The sequence below is a fragment of the Kwoniella dendrophila genome, chromosome 1 (assembly GCF_036810415.1).
Source record: "Kwoniella dendrophila CBS 6074 chromosome 1, complete sequence".
Taxonomy (NCBI): domain Eukaryota; kingdom Fungi; phylum Basidiomycota; class Tremellomycetes; order Tremellales; family Cryptococcaceae; genus Kwoniella; species Kwoniella dendrophila.
Genome location: NC_089476.1, coordinates 2,964,168 through 2,984,404, shown reverse-complemented (window position 1 = coordinate 2,984,404; position 20,237 = coordinate 2,964,168). Strand labels below are relative to the sequence as shown.

Here is a 20,237-nt window from a genome sequence, read left to right as displayed (position 1 = left end):
TGCCATTACAAATCTCATTCACTCTTCAATTACCCCTTTTCTAATGAGCCATTACAATCACATTTAGCACTCATTACCCGTATTGCGCCCTCACCATACGTTCCAGGTGATCCTCGTTTGTCCGCGCTTGTATGGGAATCTTTCATTGAGCATTTTCACCAAAACATTCATCATCATAATACATCTCATCGTTATCCCTTTCTCTTTTTTTCTTCTTCTCTCAATCGACAAAAAAAGGTATCACTTTGGTATTTGTTTTAACAAGCGTTTCTATAACGCTTTTATTACATAGCCGTCGTACCCAACCCTCTCTCGCGTAGCACGTGTGACCCCGACACGCTGCACCCTGACTGTAAGTGAAAAACATCATCATCTATCAAATAGGTCGCACGATGAAGAAGGATATAGACTGGTCATAGAGGGAAATGGGATAGTGAATGATGACAAATTTAGTATGGCTTGCTAATGTATATCTGCTCATTTAGGTGGCAAACAATCCCTTTGGGACGACGGACGACCACAAGATCATCCGCCAATTCCCACCGAAAAAAACAGCCTCACTTCCTTCGCCACCTTCTCAGCTAAACAGTTCATCACAACAAGATCCAATACAATGGCAGCTACTACAATCAAAGGTTATATGACACCAAATGAAGTTGCTATCTCTCAAGAACAACATACTTGGGCAGAACAACAAGCAATTCAATCTAGAGCTACAGTAAATGATTTAGTAAAGGTTCTTGATCCCTCCGCCAAATTGCCTTACTCAGCTATCAAAGCTTTACCTACCCCACCTTTAACTACAGCACCATCAGTCTGTTCAGGTTATGATGAAGAACATCCAGCATTGAATGCTCAAATTCATGATAAATCAGTACACGAATTAATCCAAGAATTGATTTCAGAAAGAATCCAGCAAGGTCAAGATGATGATGAATCTGCATTCTTCGCATGTGATCTATCAGCAGTCTATCAATCTTACTTGGAATGGAAGCAATCACCAATCGGAGAAAGAGTTGAGATCTTCTACGCTACAAAATGTAATCCTTCACCTCAAGTTTTACACTTATTGTCATTATTAGGTACTTCATTCGATTGTGCTTCAGCTTCTGAAATCAATGCTGTATTATCATTACCCAATGCACCTTCACCTGATAGAATCATCTTTGCAAACCCATGTAAACCTGCTTCTTTCATCAAAGCAGCTGCTCAAAAAGGTGTAGAAAAGATGACTTTCGATAATGCCGACGAGTTATACAAAATTAAAAGACTTTATCCAACAGCAAAATTAGTTCTCAGAATCTTAACAGATGATAGTAAATCTTTATGTAGATTAGGTCTCAAATTCGGTGCACCATTATCAACTTGTCCTGGATTACTTTCATTAGCCAAGCAATTAGATCTTGATGTCATTGGTGTATCCTTCCATGTAGGTTCAGGATGTAAGGATCCAATGCAATTCGCAGATGCTGTATGGAGAGCTAGAAAAGTATTCGATATGGGCAAATCAGCTGGATACAACTTCGATCTACTCGATATTGGTGGTGGTTTCGAAAGGGAAACTTTCCCAGAAATGACTCAAGTTCTCAGTGACAGCTTTGGCCTCTACTTCCCCGAGGATAGTGGTGTTAGAATTATTGCTGAACCTGGAAGATTCATGGTTTCAAGTGCTTTTACACTTGCCACATCTATCATCGCTTCTCGACGAGCTCAGCAACCCGCTGTTTGCGAGAATGCTCCCGCTTTAGCCGAAGAAGAAGAAGAGGAAAAGAAAGAAGGTGCTGCCGATGTTATGTACTACATCAATGACGGTGTATACGGTTCATTCAACTGTATCATGTTTGATCACCAAATTGTTCACCCTCATCCTCTTACTATTGGAGGTGATCTCACTTCGACTGTACCACCATTCCCCCCTTTACCCAATGTAGCTGTTGATGTAGATTTACCTGTTCAAATGGGTTACAAAGATACTGAAAAGGCTTCAGTATGGGGACCAACATGTGATTCAATTGATTGTGTCAGACAATTGGTCGACATGCCTAAAGGAATGGATGTTGGAGACTGGGTTGGATGGGGAGAAATGGGTGCTTACACTTTATGTGCAGCAAGTACTTTCAATGGGTGAGTTGTATCAAATGTAAATTTTATTGAGATCTTCAGCTGATAATTGTCTTTCGCATTTAGCTTTGACCGATCACCTGTTCACTGGACAACCGGTAATCAATCTAAGCCAGAAGCCAAATTCGTTAAAAGGTTATTAGAAGACTTCACTTCAAACTCCCTTCGTTGACATCGACTACTCCCCTTTACAACTATAAGTTTAAAACATGTTTACGGAGTTGTAGTTGTCCCTTCTTGATGATCAATGTAAGATAACCTTTAATGAATTTAAAAGAGAAATAGTAGATGTAATCTGCTAGATCTCGTTTCCACCAAAACTTGTATATACATTTTGTAATTTACCAAAATATCGTTTCTTTTCACATCTAATCATATTCATATCGAATGCAAAACATGCAATTTTGACAGATAACTAGAGGTTGACAGCAGCTGAGCCTTGCAAATCACAGTATACGATTCGATAGAGACGCAATGAACGCATCATCAATATAGCGTTACTCAGTGAACAGCATAGACGGAAGCCTATGCTGTTCTCTTGTTTGAGGTTTGGAGTTAAAGTGGAGGTTGACCGACTTTGCGGATTCCAACCTGCCTGGATTACAACAACGATGATTTGTATTTTCGATTGTCTTTCTCTTTATGCAATTGGTAATACAATAAAAGCCTTACAATGCGATGACATCCGCTCGACGGAAGGACAGATCATTAACGCGCTCGCCGATAGCGTTCATTGCCGTTTCAGCAGTTGCAATACGATTAATACACATTACGATTTTACACATTTTATCAAGATTAATCCCACCATTCGATTCATCGCATACTTTATTCCTTGATGACACCATAAATACAGGTAGAGGTACAAATTCGATTATACCTGGACTAAGATGGGACTCGATACATTTCTTATCAATAGCTAAAGATGGATATCAATGGGAGCAACAGTTAGCTTTTCAACCTTTACTACTGGGAATACTAAGAATCCTAGGAGGTTGTTTATCTTGGTTGAAAGGTAGAGAATTGAATGTTCAAGATATAGTCTTTAGTGGTATGATATTTAACTCGTTTGTTTGGGTTGGTAGTTGTGTTAGTCTTTACAAGTAAGTTTTTTTTTGACTTTGAACATATCTTCAGCATAAACAGGGGAAATGCTCCCCTTGCAGACAAGAAAAGATTACCAATATTGATTCTCATGATGCATCTTATAGCTTGACATTTCATTTATACAGTACAAAATTCGCTTTGTTAACCACAATCTTGTATATGATACCGCCAACTCCAGTACCATCATTACCATATACAGAACCTCTATATGCTTTTACCACTTTTTCTGGAATATACTTCCTAATAGTGAAAAAGCATTACTTGCTATCAGGTTTAACGTTCGCTGTTGCAACCGCTACAAGAGCTACCGGAATATTCAATGTCCTAATGTTAGGTGGTAGTATAATTTTAGGTGATCTTCCAACCGAAAGCCTGAGTGGTAAGGCTGTTTCTAGAGTAAGTTGAACCAATTTACTTCGATTATAAGGTGTACATGGGATAATAGTGGCTAACGATTGAGGATTTTTTTTTCTGTAATGAACAGCGGTTATTCACTAGATCATGGAAAGCTATCATACCGTGTATCTTGACCATATCGCCATTTTTGATATTTCAATGGTATGCCTATCAATCATTCTGCAGTAATCCCAACGACTCAGAAAAAAGACCATGGTGTGATCAGAAATTACCTTTTGTTTATGGCTTCGTACAAAAAGAATACTGGTAAGTGTCACAGTCTCGCTATTCCCTCGATCCACTTCTTATTCTTAAATTTGTATAAATAGTCATGTTAATTTTCAATGCTCTGCAATCGACATAAGTCTACTGATCAATCGGAATCTGAGGAGACAAATTAGCTAACTACTAATCATATTATAATACTAAATAGGAACAACGGTTTATTCAATTATTGGTCAATATCAAATATACCAAATTTCATCTTACCCCTACCAATATTCCTAGTATCTATTTCAGGTACATGCAAATATCTCAAGTCCACCTTTGGGTCAAAAACACGATTTTCGTCTCAAGGTTTGTCCACCAAATCCGACCTTTTAATATTATATATACATCACATGTTGATGTTGAGCTTGTTACTGTTTGCTTCACATACTCAAATACTGCTGAGAACTTGTATAACGGATCCAGTGATATGGTGGAATATAGCGAGTTTGTCTTTGGATCGGAAAGAGAACCGCAACGGGATTGCAAATACAAATTTACAGGGGAAGAATGGAAACGAAGGACAATATGAAGATGAAAGGAAGTATGCGCAACAAAGAAACGTATCACAACCACATGAATTGAAGGGAATCATTAAATGGTGGATTGGATGGTGTGCGATATGGAGTACTGTAGCAACCATTCTATGGGTTGGCCATTATCCGCCTGCGTAAGATTGGCCTTCACCTATCTTGTAAAATTGATGATGTATTTCTTCGGACTAGGATTCTGCTGAATAGAATACAGCATCGGTGTCGATAGATAGATTGCGAAAGGGCAAAAGGAGTAGTGCGTTACACGAGTTTGTTGACCTGTGTTCGATGTCAATCGTCTATACTCCTTTCCCGTCAACTGAATATGAGACTGACTAGAATTAAGCATTGTCTCGCTTTCTCTTGTTATTGGGTATATCATTGCTTTTCTCAACGATAACAGCTCCTTCTTCCATCTTCTTCTTAGCAGCTTCCTCTTTGAACTTTGCGATAAAACTAGCGTATTGCATCCTAAATCATTATCATATCAATGTCAGCTAGGGCATCTCCGGTAAACAGAGATATTGGAGGTGGACCGTTATATAAATACGCACTCACCGTTTGGCTAATCCTAAATAATTTTCAGCCTCATGTTGCTCCCATGCAAGTCGCACAGTTTTATCAGTTTTATCTGAGCGATGAAAATCAATTAATCTAATTTCACCATCGTTCTCTCTTTGACAAACGTGATCTCTGTGTATTCCCCAATGCAACACGTCAAATTTATGCATTCTTTTGTATATTTCTTTGATTCTTAACCTAGTTTGGGAGACAAGTCAGACGCAGACATCTCTGGCGCGACGAACAACTGGCAGAGCATTCACTTTTCAGGTTCTGTTAAGGTCCACAACGCAGGTATTTTACCTATTGGTTTTCCGACATCTTCAAGAATCATACAGAATGCCTTTCTTTTAGAATTCTTAAAAGTACCATAATGAATTGGAATATCTGTACCTTGAAGATCTACAAGATGTTCTGTATACATCTCATGCTCCCTTGTTATAGCTTCAAAGGCGATGCCTTGCTTAGATTGATCTTCGCTAGGCCAGTCGTCATAATATTCGAGACCACCAAATGTGAAAGGTAGAGTATATTTGGCCACAACATTATTTAAGCTGTTACCTGTATTGGGATCCTGGATGGTAGCTTCATATACGTCCCATAGGTATCCATTACCTTTTGGTCTGCCAAGCTTGACTATGACTTCGGAAATAGGTGCAGATTTGGTCTCATCCACTGGAAAACGTTCGAATGGTGTTTTGATTATTATTGTATGATCAGGAAGTTGTTGGAAAGCTTTGGTCGTCTCAACTTTGATTTGCGTTGCGTTACTGACCCACTTGGGCATTGACAAGGAACTTTCAAGCTTCTTCTGTATTGGCAGAGGAATGTTAGTCATTTTGTCTATTCTGCTACATGTTATGCTAGAACTGAACAAGGCAAAAGAACAAGAGAAAGAGATAGATGTAGGTAGGAATTGTTGAATAATATTGTGCGGTGATGCGACAAGTTGAGCTCGGGAGCTTACGTCCATCTAGCTTACGTAGCTTACGTCACTGATGGGATTTTTACATAATACGTGGAATGAATGAATCAATCCTCCTCACTCCGTTTTGCGATGCCTATTACATCTATAACTCAGAACTTGTATAACAAATCCAGTCATATGATGGAACATAGCGAGTTTCTCTATGATCTGGAAAGAGAACCGAAACATACATGAATAATCACACGAATTGTGGAAATGAAGGGCTACATGAGAATGAAAAGAGGTATATACAACAAACAAGAAAGAAGATTGTCATTCTGAAAAAACGATGTGGAAATACGTGAGGCGCAGTATGGATTGAAAAGGAGTGATAGATGGTGGATTGGTTGGTGTGTAACCTGGATTACTACCGCAACGTGTTGTGGGTTGGTCATTATCCACCAGCGTAAGGTTGCCTTGTACCTGTTTTATGAAAAGATTTGTGGATGTGTTTTGTCATAAACAATGCTAGAAATTGCAGCGGTGATATCAGGAGGTAGTGTGAAAGGAGGCGAGAGATGGTTATAACGCAAAGTCTGTTAAGCTACATTTGTTAGTCTATCGCCCGCGTTAAACCGATAGCTACTGACTGTGTGACTGACCTAGAGTTTAGCATCGCTGTGCTTTCTTTTCCTTTTGTTGGATTGATCAGGTTCGACAGAGGCATTGTCTTGTTCTGCATTGTTCTTTATCTTCGCAGCGGCCTCGTGGAAGTCCTCCACAAAGTCAGCATACATGATCCTGAAAAGTTTTAAGTCCGTCAGTGGGAATAATATATCTTATGCGAACGAGATCAAAGATCGGTTGTATTCACGCACCATGTGGCCAATCCCACATTAATTTCAGCTTCATGTTGCTCCCATGCAAGATCTAACGCACTGTCGGTTCGTGCTGCACGATGGAAATCGATCACTCTAATTGCACCATCTTTTTCTCTTTTACAAACATTATCTCTCTCGACTGTCCAGTGCAAGATGTTTAATTTATGGATTGACTCGAATATCTCTTTAATCCTTATTCTGAATGAACAGGTTAGCAGAAGTTTTGGCATGAAATACTGTAGACAAGAGATCCCCTGTACTTACTTATCAGCTTCATCTATATTCCACATAGCAGGCAAGTTACCTATTGGATCTCCGACATCCTCAAGGATCATACAAAAGGCTTTTTTCCTCTGGTCCGCAAATGTACCGTAGTGGATTGGGATATCTTTACCTTGAAGTTCTAGCAAATCCTTTGTGTACATTCTATGTTCCGTTTCTATCGCATCAATAGCAATTCCTTCCAATGTTTGATCGTCGCAAAGCCAATCGTCATGATATTTAAGTCCTTCGAACGTAAAAGGTAGAGTGTATTTAACCACGACTTCTAAGCTGTCGCCTGTGTCAGGATTATAGACAATGGCTTCATATACATCCCATAGATATCCACTACCTCTAGGTTTACCAAGTTTGATCGTCACTTCGATATCAGGTGTAGAATGATTTGTGAGCGGGAATTGCATCAAGGGTGTTTTGATCAACATTGTATGGTTAAAAATGGGTTCAAAATCATCGCCACATTCAACCTTGACCTGTGTTGCCTTGAGAAGCCATTCAGGTTTTACGGGAGTACTTGTGAGTTGATACATGTCTTCTGGTGGAAGTAAGGGAGTCATCTTGCCTATTCGAGGTATGTCCTGTTGTAGTCCTGTGTCGAAAGAATAACAAGGCTAAGAGATGAATAAACGCATTGATGCATGTTTCACCTGAGTTCAACGTATACATGTCATTGTTGGCATATAAATCCTCATTATGGTGCGGAACCTGGTCTACTAAGCCTTACGTAAGGGACGATATATATATGATAAAACGGCTGACTACTGCCCTTATTAGTACCCGGTGTCCTGTTTGTTACAATGCTCTACATTCATGATAATTGCATCAACATCCAGCATGCTCCATCTCATCTCCCAGATCGTACAGAACGATAGCACTCATTATAAGCTCAATAGATGACTGGCCCATTCTCACGCGTTCAGCATATCTTTGGTCGATATCGGCCGCCGCCTTTGTTGCCCACGACTATCAGGACAATACAGATCCTGGCCACCTTACATCTGATTTCTACTACGCTTGTTGAATTGAGAATATGTACGGGGTTTTCAATGTTACCAACCTTATCACAACATGGAGATTGTGTTTTAGTTTCACCTTTACCATATTGGTCACCTTTTAATGAAAGTCACAAACATAATAATAGACCTAAAAGGGGTGATGTAGTTGTAGCGACATCACCAATGGATTCAAAACAAACAGTATGTAAAAGAATTTTAGGTATTGAAGGTGATTTAATTGAAATTGAACCTAGAAGAGGTGGACAAAGAAAATGGATTGATAATTCTGGTATAGGATTTATGGTTGATATTCCACAAGATGTTGATTTAGAATTTTCTGAAAGTGATAAAGATAAACATATTTTACCTGAAAATTTAACTAAACCAAGAAGAAATGGTGAAGGTCAATATATAAAAATTCCAAAAGGTCACGTTTGGTTAGTAGGTGATAATTTAAGTAATTCAACAGATTCAAGAAAATATGGTCCTGTACCTGTAGCTATGGTTAAAGGTAAAGTCTTAGCTAGAGTATGTTTGTCTATCTTATCCGCTGGCTTTATTTATTTGAGAAAGGTCATCGCTAATTCTGACTTTTTCTTACTCATACATAGATATGGCCAAATCCCACATGGATAGAGAATAATGTCAAGGAAATAGATTAGACTTATAGAGTACACATAGAATCATAATTTAGAGTGCGGTAGAAAACCAGGTATGTCCAACCTCAAGAGAATCGCAGTCAGCGGTTAACTTTGCCGAAGTTCCGTTTGTTACAGCACAAAGCAAAATATTAACAACAATATGATGTAATTAATATACCATGCACGATTATACACATCCCTCCTTGCTTCACCCTCTTCCTCCTCATTGAGATCCTTGTACATCGGTTCAAAGAATATGTATTCAGGAACAAGGTCAAGAAGAACAGTAAACATTATGGGATAAAAAGGGGTCAAACCCTATCGGAGACATCGGTAGCAGTTGGAAAAACGAACAAAGCGTCAACAAACAATACGATGAAACAAAGGACATTTGATGTATGATATGATATTATTTCCTTCACCCTGGTCGGTTGTTATTCGCTTACGCTCGTATGCATAATAAGTTCAACCACACAGCTTTCACCTTGTACTGCGATTCCCATGCATAGATGAAAAAGTAATGTAAACACAGAACATGAAACAAGCTATTTTTACTTTTAGATCTAGTGTTATACACAAGCCAATCCCGTCATTTTTAGTTTCATTGTTAGTTTCAAAATTGGAGAAAATGTGAACTGATGATCAGGACGCCAAAGTGGTTAATGAATTAGTGCCTTGTGGTTGGCTAACAAACAAAGCTCACTCGAAGAATGGATTGCCGCTGTTGACAAGTATGACAGAATCCCCATTGCGTTGACATTCTAGGGGGACGATCCTAAGTATATAAGAAGTGATGTCAAATCAAAAGAAGGAGAACAGGTTGTTAACATATCCCAGTAGTTGTATTGTCTGTTTATAACGATTAATCGACCAACAATCCAACTTCACATTACCACTATATTGATTGGGCATCAATAGTATACACACCTGTTTTTACCAATCAGTATTCCCATCGATCAACGCTGTGTGGACGCCGAAGCCCGATCTGGGAGATCAACTGATTTGGATTCACAATTCCTTCCTTTCAGCAAGAGGAAAATCAACGAACAACATCCTTTTGTTCCTTCAGTGTGTGTTTAGAGACTCTTTGAGTGAACTATATAATTACTGAAAATCAAAGTCATAAACAACCTCCTTTTACCATTACCCCTTTATACCTAATAAATCTGTGCGTTTACACACAAACAAATACGTTCACGTTCTGGTCGCCTGACTAAGGATCTTTCTACATTTGAACGGATCATACATCAAGCTCAAGGGGAAGGAAGAATCTCATTTAAAGATATATACATATATATATTGAAACCTTAGTCGACTATAAATATACTTTTCTCAAGCTCCAAACTTATAACAAACCTATTTTCCACCAATTCATTTTTTACTGAAGAATTATTCAAACAATCCTTCAAACAGCTATCAGCCAATACCACACCTTATTCAAACAAGTAAATCAATCAGGATGTACGAAACTACCGTAGGATCGTTATCGTCTCGTAGATTAGAATATTCATATTCGAGTCAATCACCATTCACAGATACAGTCATATTTCAACCTAATACTCCTAGTCGAGGGAAGTCACCAAAATTCTCCCACGAATATGAACGAGCATCATTCACAGGACGAAGATCGAACGAAAATGGTAATAGAAGTGGAAGGAGAGAGTATTTAGGTAGTGATGAGGAAATGGATGAACTGTCAGGTGAGTATTAGTGTTAATCTTTTTTGTCCTTTCCTTTACCGTTGAATGTCAATCAAGTCAGATATGATAGTCAAAGTCATCCTTCTTCAACCATGTATTGGGGCTTGCCTTTTCTATCCCTAAAATTCCTTGAAACCGAATAACCTTACCATGATGTTTCAACTCACCTTCCTTTGAAACGTTATCTCACATAAAATGTCGATGTGAAGACCCCTTCAGGATATCCCTTGATGGTCGCTACATACGCTTAGACCTGATTACACCTCCCCTTTCTCGATCACCTCAAAACGTTTTTATCGCGATCAAGCGAACCACTACATTCGTGATCGTAATACTGTCTACATTCCCCTTACTCATTCTCTTCTTTCTATATATTTGACTTCAGACCTATTCCCTAATAGATCTTTTGTATTCATAATTGTGCTAACATTTTGTAAAAAAAATTCGTAGACTCCCGTTCATCAAATCCCACATCTTCAAGACCAGTAACACCTTTACAACATCCATTTCAACAACAACAACAGACTAGCGGCCCGTTTTCCCAGATATTTTCCACATATACCATGAATGGACACTTACCACAACAGCTAAACACTATAAGATCAAGATCTACATCTCCACCGAATCTCGAACAAGAAATAGAAGGAGAAAATGTTGTTTTCACATTAGCACATAAAGCAGAACGTATATTAGGTTTAGTTCCAGGTACTTTAGGCTACGCAAAAGCATGTTTGGAAAATGCTAAAGACGAAATTAGAAGATTATCTGAAGCAGAGAGTGAGAAAGATATCAGTATTAGCAATAATGTGAGTGGTCAGCAAGCAATAAGCCAAGATCAACATTTGAACCCAAATCAGAATACTCATACTCCTAAAGATAAAAAGACGAAATTACAACAAAGAGCAAGAAAAGCAATTTCATTCACGGGTTTTAATCAATATACCTCTCCCTCTACTAATACAATAACATCTGATGATAAACAACAAAATCGTATTGTAGAAGTACCAAATGTAATTTTAGGTCAAAACCAATTAAATAATAGTGAAGAAATAATAAAAAGAGAAAAAAGGAGAAAAGCTGTTGATGGTGTGATTTATTGGCAAAGAGAAATTCAAAGGTTAGAAGACGAGCTCAAACAGAATAATCAATAACTTCATGATAGATTCATGAGATGGGATAGGCTGTATATTATATATATATATTGATTGATTTCAACAGAATTTATAATGATTAAATATGCAAAATGCACAGTCAATATGGTGGTGTTTGGAAGTATTACGTAATCAACTTCAATCTAATCTACGTAGTATTATGTTATATTATTCAGCGTAATCGAGTGCTTTCCTTCCTTTCATTTACAACTCAAACCACTCGCATGATTTATCTACCTTCTGCCCATTATTATTGTATTCTGTAATTTGATTTGCGTAGATGACAATATAGTAATATCGAGTTATCACAAGTTACAGGTCGTTCTATACTATTCCCTCGGATTTTAATATACTCAAAAAGGATAAAGCTCCAAGCTTAGTAACCATCAAATCCAGGGCTGGTTAACCCCTATCACACGATACGAATTACTCCTCATTTTGAAACGTATATTAGGCAATGTCATCGCCATCAAACGATAGAAATAATAACGCAAATAATAACGATACCACCAATAACAGTAACGCAGAAACTTCACAGAATGATGAAGCACCTTCACAGCGTACATTTGGGCAGCCGTCATCCTCTTCCCGAAGCGATTCGCCACCATTCACATTACCATTCCCGATAAATGTAACAGGGCCTTCGGCATCTAGACCTCTGCCAGCTCTTGCTCCTAGCGTAATCTCATCGATCTTCAACTCGTTGAATCCCTCGTCTGCAACCAACACTCCCCCTTCGGATTCCCCCAACCCGCTTCCTATTCCTACCTCCTTGCCTCCGAATACCTCTGAACCGCCCACGGTAGAAGGTTCTACAAGTCCTGCATCTCAATCCACAATCCGTGCTGCTGGGGCTCCTGGCGGACCACCTGTCACCACTTTTTGGTCATTTACAATCAATCCCAATAGCGATGTCAATTTCGGTCCACCAAGTACCCATAGACCTCTAGCAAACGGTGATGGAAACTCACCGAATACCTCAACAACAACAACGAATAACGAGGGTGGTACACAACAGCAGCCACAACAGGCGCCCCAAAGAGCACCACCACCATGGATATTTCCACCATTTTTCAATTTCTTTATGCCAATTAGAACTGAACCTCAACCAAATCCAGAAAAAGCTACGGAACTATTGAGATCATTACCTGATGTAGGAAGAAGTTTATTAATGAGAGTAGATAAGATAATAGCCGCTCAAGAACATGATGATGTAATTGAAGAAGAAAAAGGTTGGAAATGTGGTATATGCTTGGAAGGTTTTGATTTGGATTCAGAAGATGTCGGAGATGAACATTTGGATGAAGCGAAAGATAAAGAAGAAACCGGAGAAATGAAGAAGAATGAGGAAGAAGAGCAACAGCAAAATAACGAGGATAAGCATAAGGACAAAAGAATCAAGTTAGATAATAATAGATTCGAGTCTACAGAAGAAGAAAAAAAAGAAAAGGAGAACCAACAGAAGATAGAAGAGAAGAGCAAGACAAACAATACTGGTGTGAAAGCTTTACCCTGTAATCATCTCTTCCATGAAACGTGTTTACATCCTTGGTTTACAACTAAACATACATGGTGAGTAATCCCGTTCCTATTTTATCAGTTCTTAATCCGCATCAGGCATTTACTGATCAAGATAAATTTCTATCCGATCAGCCCAAGTTGTAGACTTGATTTAGATCCTTTACAAACCCTCAATTCTCCTTCCACGAATACCAGCAATTTACGACCTGCTCAAACTGGATCTGGAGGAGGTCGAAGATCACCTCATCCATATGCTCGTCCACCTAATAGCTCAACTACAAATAACGATACTTCCCAACAGGAAAGTGACAATCAACATGGTCCGCTTGCAGGTAGTGAGGGGTTACGTAGATTATTTCAACCTGGTGGTGCTATGTTTCCTTCTGTCGGCATTTCTGGAAACGGTAATCCGGAAGAAGATAACGGACCAACTATCACTTTCATATTTTCTGGTTCTCCTCCTGCCGGATTCAACTTACCTGGTTTACCACCTCGATCAAATCCAACACAACAAGGTAATGGTTCTGCAACTCCAGCAAATCCTACCGATTCTGCAAATTCAGATCGAGTAGAACCTACAGTTGCAAGTGCAACAGCAAATGAGGCAACTGAAGCTTCCAATACCACCGAACCAGTCCCTCCTGCCCCGTCGACTCCTGGCTCAATATTCGATGTTCCTACCTTCTTCTCGTCACCTCTACCCATGGCCAGTAGAGCTAGTCCAGGTCCTTCAGTAGAGGTGCCTCTTCCAGTCAGTTCGAATGTTCCTACTAGCTCTTCAGCTTCCCAATCAGATCAATTCGCTACAACTGTTTCAGCTCCACCCCATACCGATACTCCAAGTAATACACCACAACAAGAAGGCAGCAGTACAGAATCACCCGCTATCAATACGGATGATCGACCTCGACCTGAGCGAAGACCGCATATCACCATCATTCGAACATCATCACCTTCTCGATCACCTGCTCCGGGACCAGACTCCTTGCCCCCTCTGGGCGGACCACCTGGCGCTTCAAGCTTGGGCTTGGGTTTAGGTAATTTACCATTACCACCATTCCTCTTCCCTAACATGACTTCACGAATATTCAATCCCGAGCAGAACTCTCCTACACTCCTCCCCGATCAAGTCTCAACGGACAATGGAACAGCTCCTTCTGTCAATACAGACCAGCCATCAATATCCCAGCCTCAGCCTGCCAGTGAACCTTCCTCCACCCCCACCACTGCACCATTCGTACCTCAATCACTTGAATCATGGGCAGAAGAGAAGGAGAGAATTTTAGGTTGGAGATGCGATGCACCTGAATGTGTATATGCACCATCTACCAAAGAAAATGAAGATACAGACAAGGTTGGTATCACCGATAGAAAAGGTAAAGGTAAATTGAAGGAGCCATTATCTGAGGAAGAATATCGACATGGTAGAGAGATGTTCTCCCTGGATCATTCACATGTACAAACAGCTTTATCAGACCATAACACAATTTTAAAAACAAAATTGAAAACAGAAACAGAAACAGAAACAGAAACAGAAACAAAAGTAGAAGGTACACCGAAACCACACAAAGTCTACACTGCAACAATTTGTCCGCACAAATGGCATAGAAAATGCTTAGAGCTGTCCCAAAAATCTTTAGGTAGATCAACCAAAATTGATGATCGGGATAATGGTAATAATGATGATGCGGAGAGGATTTGGATGAATTGTGATAAGTGTAAAACAGAGGGTTGGACCCAATCTGCAAGTGTACTTAAAAACAACAATAATGAAGAGATGAAGGTCGGTAACGCCATTCATGGAGTGGAAAAAGAGGAAGAAGAAGGTTATGCAGCTAGTGAGATGGAAGTTGAAAATCTAATGACCTGTGATAACGAATCATGAACGAATCATCAACTTCAAAACATAGAATAATCGAACAGCAATAAGAGTCCATCCATATAAGTATTATCGTAGATATACCATTTCCTTATACTATATGTCAAATATCTATCCACCATCATCTCACCAATAATCATATACATATAGAATCATAGAGATTAGACTAAATCAGATAGTCCTTTTGTAGCTTATATTGTAAAACATTGTGTATTATTTTGTATTTCATATACCGCATAAACAGCATTATAGAAGTTTCTTTGCATTATTTTGATTCGAGATCAAGTACTTCAATTACAAAATGCATAGTGATACCCCATATCGTAAATCGTCACGGTGTACCCCTTTTCGCAGTGTGTGTATATATCTATATCTTATATAGTTCCTATACGACCTATCGGACATGGTGTCCATTCTTGACAAGTCAACTTACGCCAACCTTGTATTGGTACAGATACGGAATCATCATTGACCAAATCTGAATTAGGTGGTTCGAGTACAGCCTTTTGCGATTTTGACAATATCGTTGATTTGTGATTTTGCAGTATCTGATTGGATTTTTTGGAATATCATCAAAATTATCAGTTTTACTCTACAGTAAATGGGGAATTTTGACTAATATTGATGATAGAGGAAGAAACTAAAACTAACCAGTTCAAATTCTTGTAATCTACTTTGCATTTTATCTAAATTATCATTATGATTTATAATAGGGATTTCAATATCCATTTCAATTTCTAAACCTTTTAATCCATCTTGATATTTTTCTTCTTCTTGTTGAATTTCAGGTAAAAGATTATCTAATCCTTTCAAGTCGGGTAAATAATTTTTTTGTAATGAATTGAATAAACGACGTATACTATGTATGATATAATATAAAATGTATATCAGTATTTAATTTTGTTAGCTCAAAAAAAAAAAAACACATTGAATGCTTTCTTCCTTTGAAAAATTATTACTACAGAAGATAGCAGGTTACTTACACAAAATCATCATGTAATTCTAACATTGCAGCTAAAATTCTTTTCATCAATTCATTCTTGTCTTGTTCTGATATTTTCAACGATGAAGATGATAATAATGATGAAGATGATGATTCTCCTTGTTTTTGATGAGAACTATTATTATTATTATTCCAAAACCATATTAACCAAACAGCCAAATTCCATCTATAACTAATCTCATCTTCCTTTTTTTTCTCTTCGTCTATAATGACTCCATTAATACTACCATGATTATCATTGATTGGATAAGTATTTTGTTGCTGCTGAAGAGAATTTGGATTTAAAAGTATATCTAAGATCTTATTTGTCAATTGATCTATTAATTCTCCATTGGAATTTTCTTGTAAATATTCAAGTAAAGGTAACCAGATTTTCAAAGATGGTTTTGTGGGTGAATCTGAAGATAATATTGTACGTTTTCTATACAAACACAGTAAGGTAAGGTAATTTAATGTAATGTAGAAAGAATGATTAATCATTTAGCTATTAAGTATATAATTCCATATTGATATATCTTGCTGACTTACTGTAAAGCAATTGGTACTAAAATACCTTTTTGACATAAAACATTAACTATTAAATCCAAGTTGTTGGAAGAAGGTTGTAATAAAAATGATGTTAATAGATCTTTTTTAATTTTTCTAATTTCAATTGCAGATTCATCTTCTTCTCTAACTTCTTTTTCTCTTAATCTTAATTTTATTACTTTTTTCCATTTTTTAATTAATCCTTCAATTTTCTTTTCATTCAATATTTTCAATTTCATTTGATGATTTTGTTGTTGATCATATATCATTCCTTGTTGATCATTATTAAAATATTCAGATGAAGAAGAAGAAGTATTAGCTAATAAAGGTAAAAAAGAATAATAATGTAAATATGATATACAAGACAATAATGATTGATGTAATAATTTTAAAGGTGGTAAATCTTCATGTGTAGCTCGATGTCTTAATGATATTAATGAAGGTGGTATTGATAATGATGCTGCTAAGTGAGAAATTGGTTTTGCGTATGGACCTAAATAGAATAGAATGTCAGACATAAAAACGAAAAGATTAGCTATCATCCAAATTCAATGTTGATCCATTGAGACTCGGTAATACCGAATATAAAACGATTTTATATGATTTTTGTTTTTTAATTATACAAACTCACCATTTTGTAAAGGATCAACTAAACCATTTATGAATCTAACAATAGCCATACCAATCATCATTCTTGATCTTTGAATTTCTTCTATACTACTTCTTTTATCTGGATAAGGTAGTAATTCTACTGAAACTAAAGAATGTAATAAATGTATAAAAGTTGGACATGAAGGTGAAGATATATATATACTCATCTATTATGAAATGTTTTTTAGCATATTGAAATACTTTTTAAATTCTGTCAATCACACGAAACAACTCACCCTTGATAATCCTCTACGTCTAGAAGAGGTATCAGCATTAGGTGAAAATAACATTTCATATAATTCTTCTAATTCTGATCTTGATGACCATGGTGTTCGTTTAGGAGCTTTCATTGTAAGGGCAATAGGTTAAGGTGAAAGCTGATGTCGTTCCTGTTCCCTTTGCTGCAATGATTAAATTATATGGCCTTTGTGTCTTCCAAGGTGATGTTCAAAAGAACGATAGCTTGTGTAGACCAGATGAACGATTGACTTAGTTAATCTAGAAATTTGGTTTCTTCAACTTGGGTATTTTCGAAAAATAAAAATCTCAAAAACAAAACCGTCATTTCCATCGGAAATACACTATAACGACCGGTCTGCTAAAAAAGTACTTTACTACCTAGACGTTCTCCCAAAGATCGCCTATATGTATGCATATGTATACTTAGAATAGCAGGTGAATGCATATACAATATACAAAAGGTGTGGATTACCTGTCAGTCGATGAACGAGAACAATCTACATATTCTATTCTACATCCATCAACCATTACCATATATGGATCTATACCATACTTAAAGAATCCTGTAAACCAGCAACTTCCATAACACCACCAACTAAATGTAAACTACCTGCAACTAAAACTTGTTTCTCTTCTAAATCTACTTTTTTAACAATTTCAATTGCGTGTTGAATTGATGCTACTGCATGTACATTTTCAGAATTGAATGTTGGATTTAATTTTAACCATGCATCTCTTAATGCATTTTGAGTCGCTAATCGTGATAAATCATTTGGATCTATAGCTTTTGCGTCTAAGTCTATAATGTTTCAAAATCGCATATCAGCTATGAAAACGATGATTACTTGAAATAATTTATGAATAATAGACTTACCACTTTTAAAATGTCCATCTGTATAAGTAACGTTTGTACAAAAAATAATTTGATCAAATTGTTTACCTAAATCTTGTTTTGTTTGAAATCCTTTAACTTTTGAACCAGTTTCTAATAATTCATTTAATAAAGATTCAGCTGATCTACCACCTGAACAATTGAATATTAATATATTTGGATTTCTATTTTCTTTATTATTTAATTCGAAAGCCCATTCTGCACATGATTTTAATGATTCTATTGTATGTGCACCATCTAATAACCATTTAATATCATCTTTTTCAACTAATTGACATCTACCTGGCCATCGAGTTTCAGCTAAAGGTTTTATAAATGATTTTGGTATTATATCTTCTTTGTCGGAAGAAGAAGAAGTTGAAGACGATTTATCATAAGGATATTTTTGAACAGTCAAGAATTTTTCACATAATGCGACAGCTAAAGAAGCATTAATAATCTGATGTTGACCTGGTAAACCAAGTGGTATTGATGGGATAGTAGGTACGACTTTGAATATAGCCTATCGAACAAAAAAAAAAAAAAAACAGAATTTTTCGTTAGACGGTTAACTTCGATAAGTTGTGCTGAACATGCAGGCGAGGTAATTTAAGTTATGATTTAGGATTTCAAATAGATACCCAAAATATAACTCACTCCATTCTTCTCAGCAACCTCTTTTAAAACTTCACCACCTTGATCTTGTTTAACACTTAAAGCAGGAACATCTTTTTTATAAATACCAGCTTTATTTCTTGCAATTTCTTCAATCGTATTACCTAAAACTGCTGTATGATCTAAACCTAAACTTGTTATACCTGTAACAATAGGTTTTGGTACAATATTTGTTGAATCATATAAACCACCTATACCAACTTCTAATACTGTTGCTGTTATTGATTCAGATAAAAAAACATGAAATGCTAATAATGTTAAAAATCGAAAATATATTGGAAATTGCGGTGTTGCTGGTGTTAATGTCTAATCCCGAAAACAAGATTATCAATATTGAATTCGATAATAGGATAAAAGGTAATCTATATATGATCAACGATGGGTTAATAATCATGTTTCAACTCACCTTAGGATCAGCTTCTAATTTTTCCCAAACTTCAAAGAAATATCTAGCGAAATTTTCTTCTGATATAGGTTCACCATTGATTCTTATTCTTTCTCTTACTGCACATAAATGTGGTGATGTGTATAATCCTGTACATTTTCCATTTCAATTAGCATCTAGTTTTCGTTCTGATTTTATGGTTTTTACCGCTAACCATGGTCTTCAGCTTACCTATCTTTCCACCTGGTATATGTGTTCTCAAAATTCTTTCTGTAAATGCTGATGTAGATCCTTTCCCTTTCGTTCCCGTTATATGCACGACATTTAGTTTGTTAAGGTCTTCTGGCTACCATGTAAGATATAGGTCATACGTTAATCATAAATGGCTATTAGGGCTAACTCAGAGGCAACATCCTTGAGGATTGATGATATCAACACACCTTATATCCTATCTTCCTCAAGTAATCATGCATTTCAGAAACAGCATATTCGTTTAACCTTCCTCCTGATTTACGTATAGCTTCGATACTGTTAAAAGGAGGAAATACATTCTCAAATAAGCTTTTTGCTAGACTTTCACATGGATGCAAGTCAGAGGTTCACTCACGTTGCTGCATTAGATTGACAGGTATTCAAGAGCGAGATTGCCTCCTATATATGTTTGAATGTCAAGGCGTCGGTGTCAGCTTTGTTAAACGTTCCTTAACGTCGTGTCTGAATCTACGTGACACGCCGAAAAGACAAAACATACAGAATAGGTCTTTGTTCTCGCCATTTTGTATAAGATCGAATTTAGTCTCATGAACGATTGTTAAAAGATGATGACTGTTGAATCTTGATTATATGCGTTTATGCATACAAGGCTTAAGCGTTTCATACCTTATCCATCCCTCTTAAATTATTTTTGCGATTTATTTATTATTTCTTATTTTCAGTTTATTTTCGATC

General features: G+C 37.0%; 10 protein-coding genes across 10 annotated transcripts; 5 read left to right on the top strand and 5 right to left on the bottom strand.

Annotated features, from left to right (window-relative positions):
- Positions 1-613: 613 nt before the first annotated feature.
- On the top strand, positions 614-2,293 carry L201_001067 (uncharacterized protein; the record flags this gene model as incomplete). The annotated part of the gene is made up of 2 exons (XM_066216860.1): positions 614-2,124; positions 2,188-2,293. The coding sequence occupies 2 exons, from the start codon at positions 614-616 to the stop codon at positions 2,291-2,293; spliced, it is 1,617 nt and encodes a 538-aa protein (XP_066072957.1).
- Positions 2,294-2,799: 506 nt separating this feature from the next.
- L201_001066 (uncharacterized protein) lies at positions 2,800-4,562 on the top strand (the record flags this gene model as incomplete). The annotated part of the gene is made up of 4 exons (XM_066216859.1): positions 2,800-3,221; positions 3,330-3,621; positions 3,710-3,888; positions 4,055-4,562. The coding sequence occupies 4 exons, from the start codon at positions 2,800-2,802 to the stop codon at positions 4,560-4,562; spliced, it is 1,401 nt and encodes a 466-aa protein (XP_066072956.1).
- A 200-nt stretch (positions 4,563-4,762) lies between these two features.
- L201_001065 (uncharacterized protein) lies at positions 4,763-5,152 on the bottom strand (the record flags this gene model as incomplete). Its single annotated transcript, XM_066216858.1, has 2 exons — positions 4,763-4,892; positions 4,980-5,152. The coding sequence occupies 2 exons, from the start codon at positions 5,150-5,152 to the stop codon at positions 4,763-4,765; spliced, it is 303 nt and encodes a 100-aa protein (XP_066072955.1).
- An 89-nt stretch (positions 5,153-5,241) lies between these two features.
- Positions 5,242-5,820, bottom strand: L201_001064 (uncharacterized protein; the record flags this gene model as incomplete). Its single annotated transcript, XM_066216857.1, has 1 exon — positions 5,242-5,820. One exon carries the CDS (start codon positions 5,818-5,820, stop codon positions 5,242-5,244), a length of 579 nt encoding a protein of 192 aa, XP_066072954.1.
- Positions 5,821-6,551: 731 nt separating this feature from the next.
- Positions 6,552-7,606, bottom strand: L201_001063 (uncharacterized protein; the record flags this gene model as incomplete). Its single annotated transcript, XM_066216856.1, has 3 exons — positions 6,552-6,690; positions 6,768-6,968; positions 7,035-7,606. The coding sequence occupies 3 exons, from the start codon at positions 7,604-7,606 to the stop codon at positions 6,552-6,554; spliced, it is 912 nt and encodes a 303-aa protein (XP_066072953.1).
- A 489-nt stretch (positions 7,607-8,095) lies between these two features.
- On the top strand, positions 8,096-8,706 carry L201_001062 (signal peptidase I; the record flags this gene model as incomplete). Its single annotated transcript, XM_066216855.1, has 2 exons — positions 8,096-8,572; positions 8,656-8,706. The coding sequence occupies 2 exons, from the start codon at positions 8,096-8,098 to the stop codon at positions 8,704-8,706; spliced, it is 528 nt and encodes a 175-aa protein (XP_066072952.1).
- Positions 8,707-10,144: 1,438 nt separating this feature from the next.
- L201_001061 (uncharacterized protein) lies at positions 10,145-11,536 on the top strand (the record flags this gene model as incomplete). The annotated part of the gene is made up of 2 exons (XM_066216854.1): positions 10,145-10,385; positions 10,836-11,536. The coding sequence occupies 2 exons, from the start codon at positions 10,145-10,147 to the stop codon at positions 11,534-11,536; spliced, it is 942 nt and encodes a 313-aa protein (XP_066072951.1).
- Positions 11,537-11,993: 457 nt separating this feature from the next.
- Positions 11,994-14,942, top strand: L201_001060 (uncharacterized protein; the record flags this gene model as incomplete). The annotated part of the gene is made up of 2 exons (XM_066216853.1): positions 11,994-13,108; positions 13,190-14,942. The coding sequence occupies 2 exons, from the start codon at positions 11,994-11,996 to the stop codon at positions 14,940-14,942; spliced, it is 2,868 nt and encodes a 955-aa protein (XP_066072950.1).
- Positions 14,943-15,310: 368 nt separating this feature from the next.
- Positions 15,311-17,468, bottom strand: L201_001059 (uncharacterized protein; the record flags this gene model as incomplete). Its single annotated transcript, XM_066216852.1, has 6 exons — positions 15,311-15,484; positions 15,588-15,795; positions 15,920-16,360; positions 16,468-16,960; positions 17,099-17,285; positions 17,355-17,468. 6 exons carry the CDS (start codon positions 17,466-17,468, stop codon positions 15,311-15,313), a joined length of 1,617 nt encoding a protein of 538 aa, XP_066072949.1.
- A 432-nt stretch (positions 17,469-17,900) lies between these two features.
- On the bottom strand, positions 17,901-20,064 carry L201_001058 (uncharacterized protein; the record flags this gene model as incomplete). Its single annotated transcript, XM_066216851.1, has 8 exons — positions 17,901-18,157; positions 18,233-18,752; positions 18,887-19,210; positions 19,311-19,438; positions 19,521-19,635; positions 19,730-19,817; positions 19,897-19,940; positions 20,041-20,064. The coding sequence occupies 8 exons, from the start codon at positions 20,062-20,064 to the stop codon at positions 17,901-17,903; spliced, it is 1,500 nt and encodes a 499-aa protein (XP_066072948.1).
- Positions 20,065-20,237: the final 173 nt, after the last annotated feature.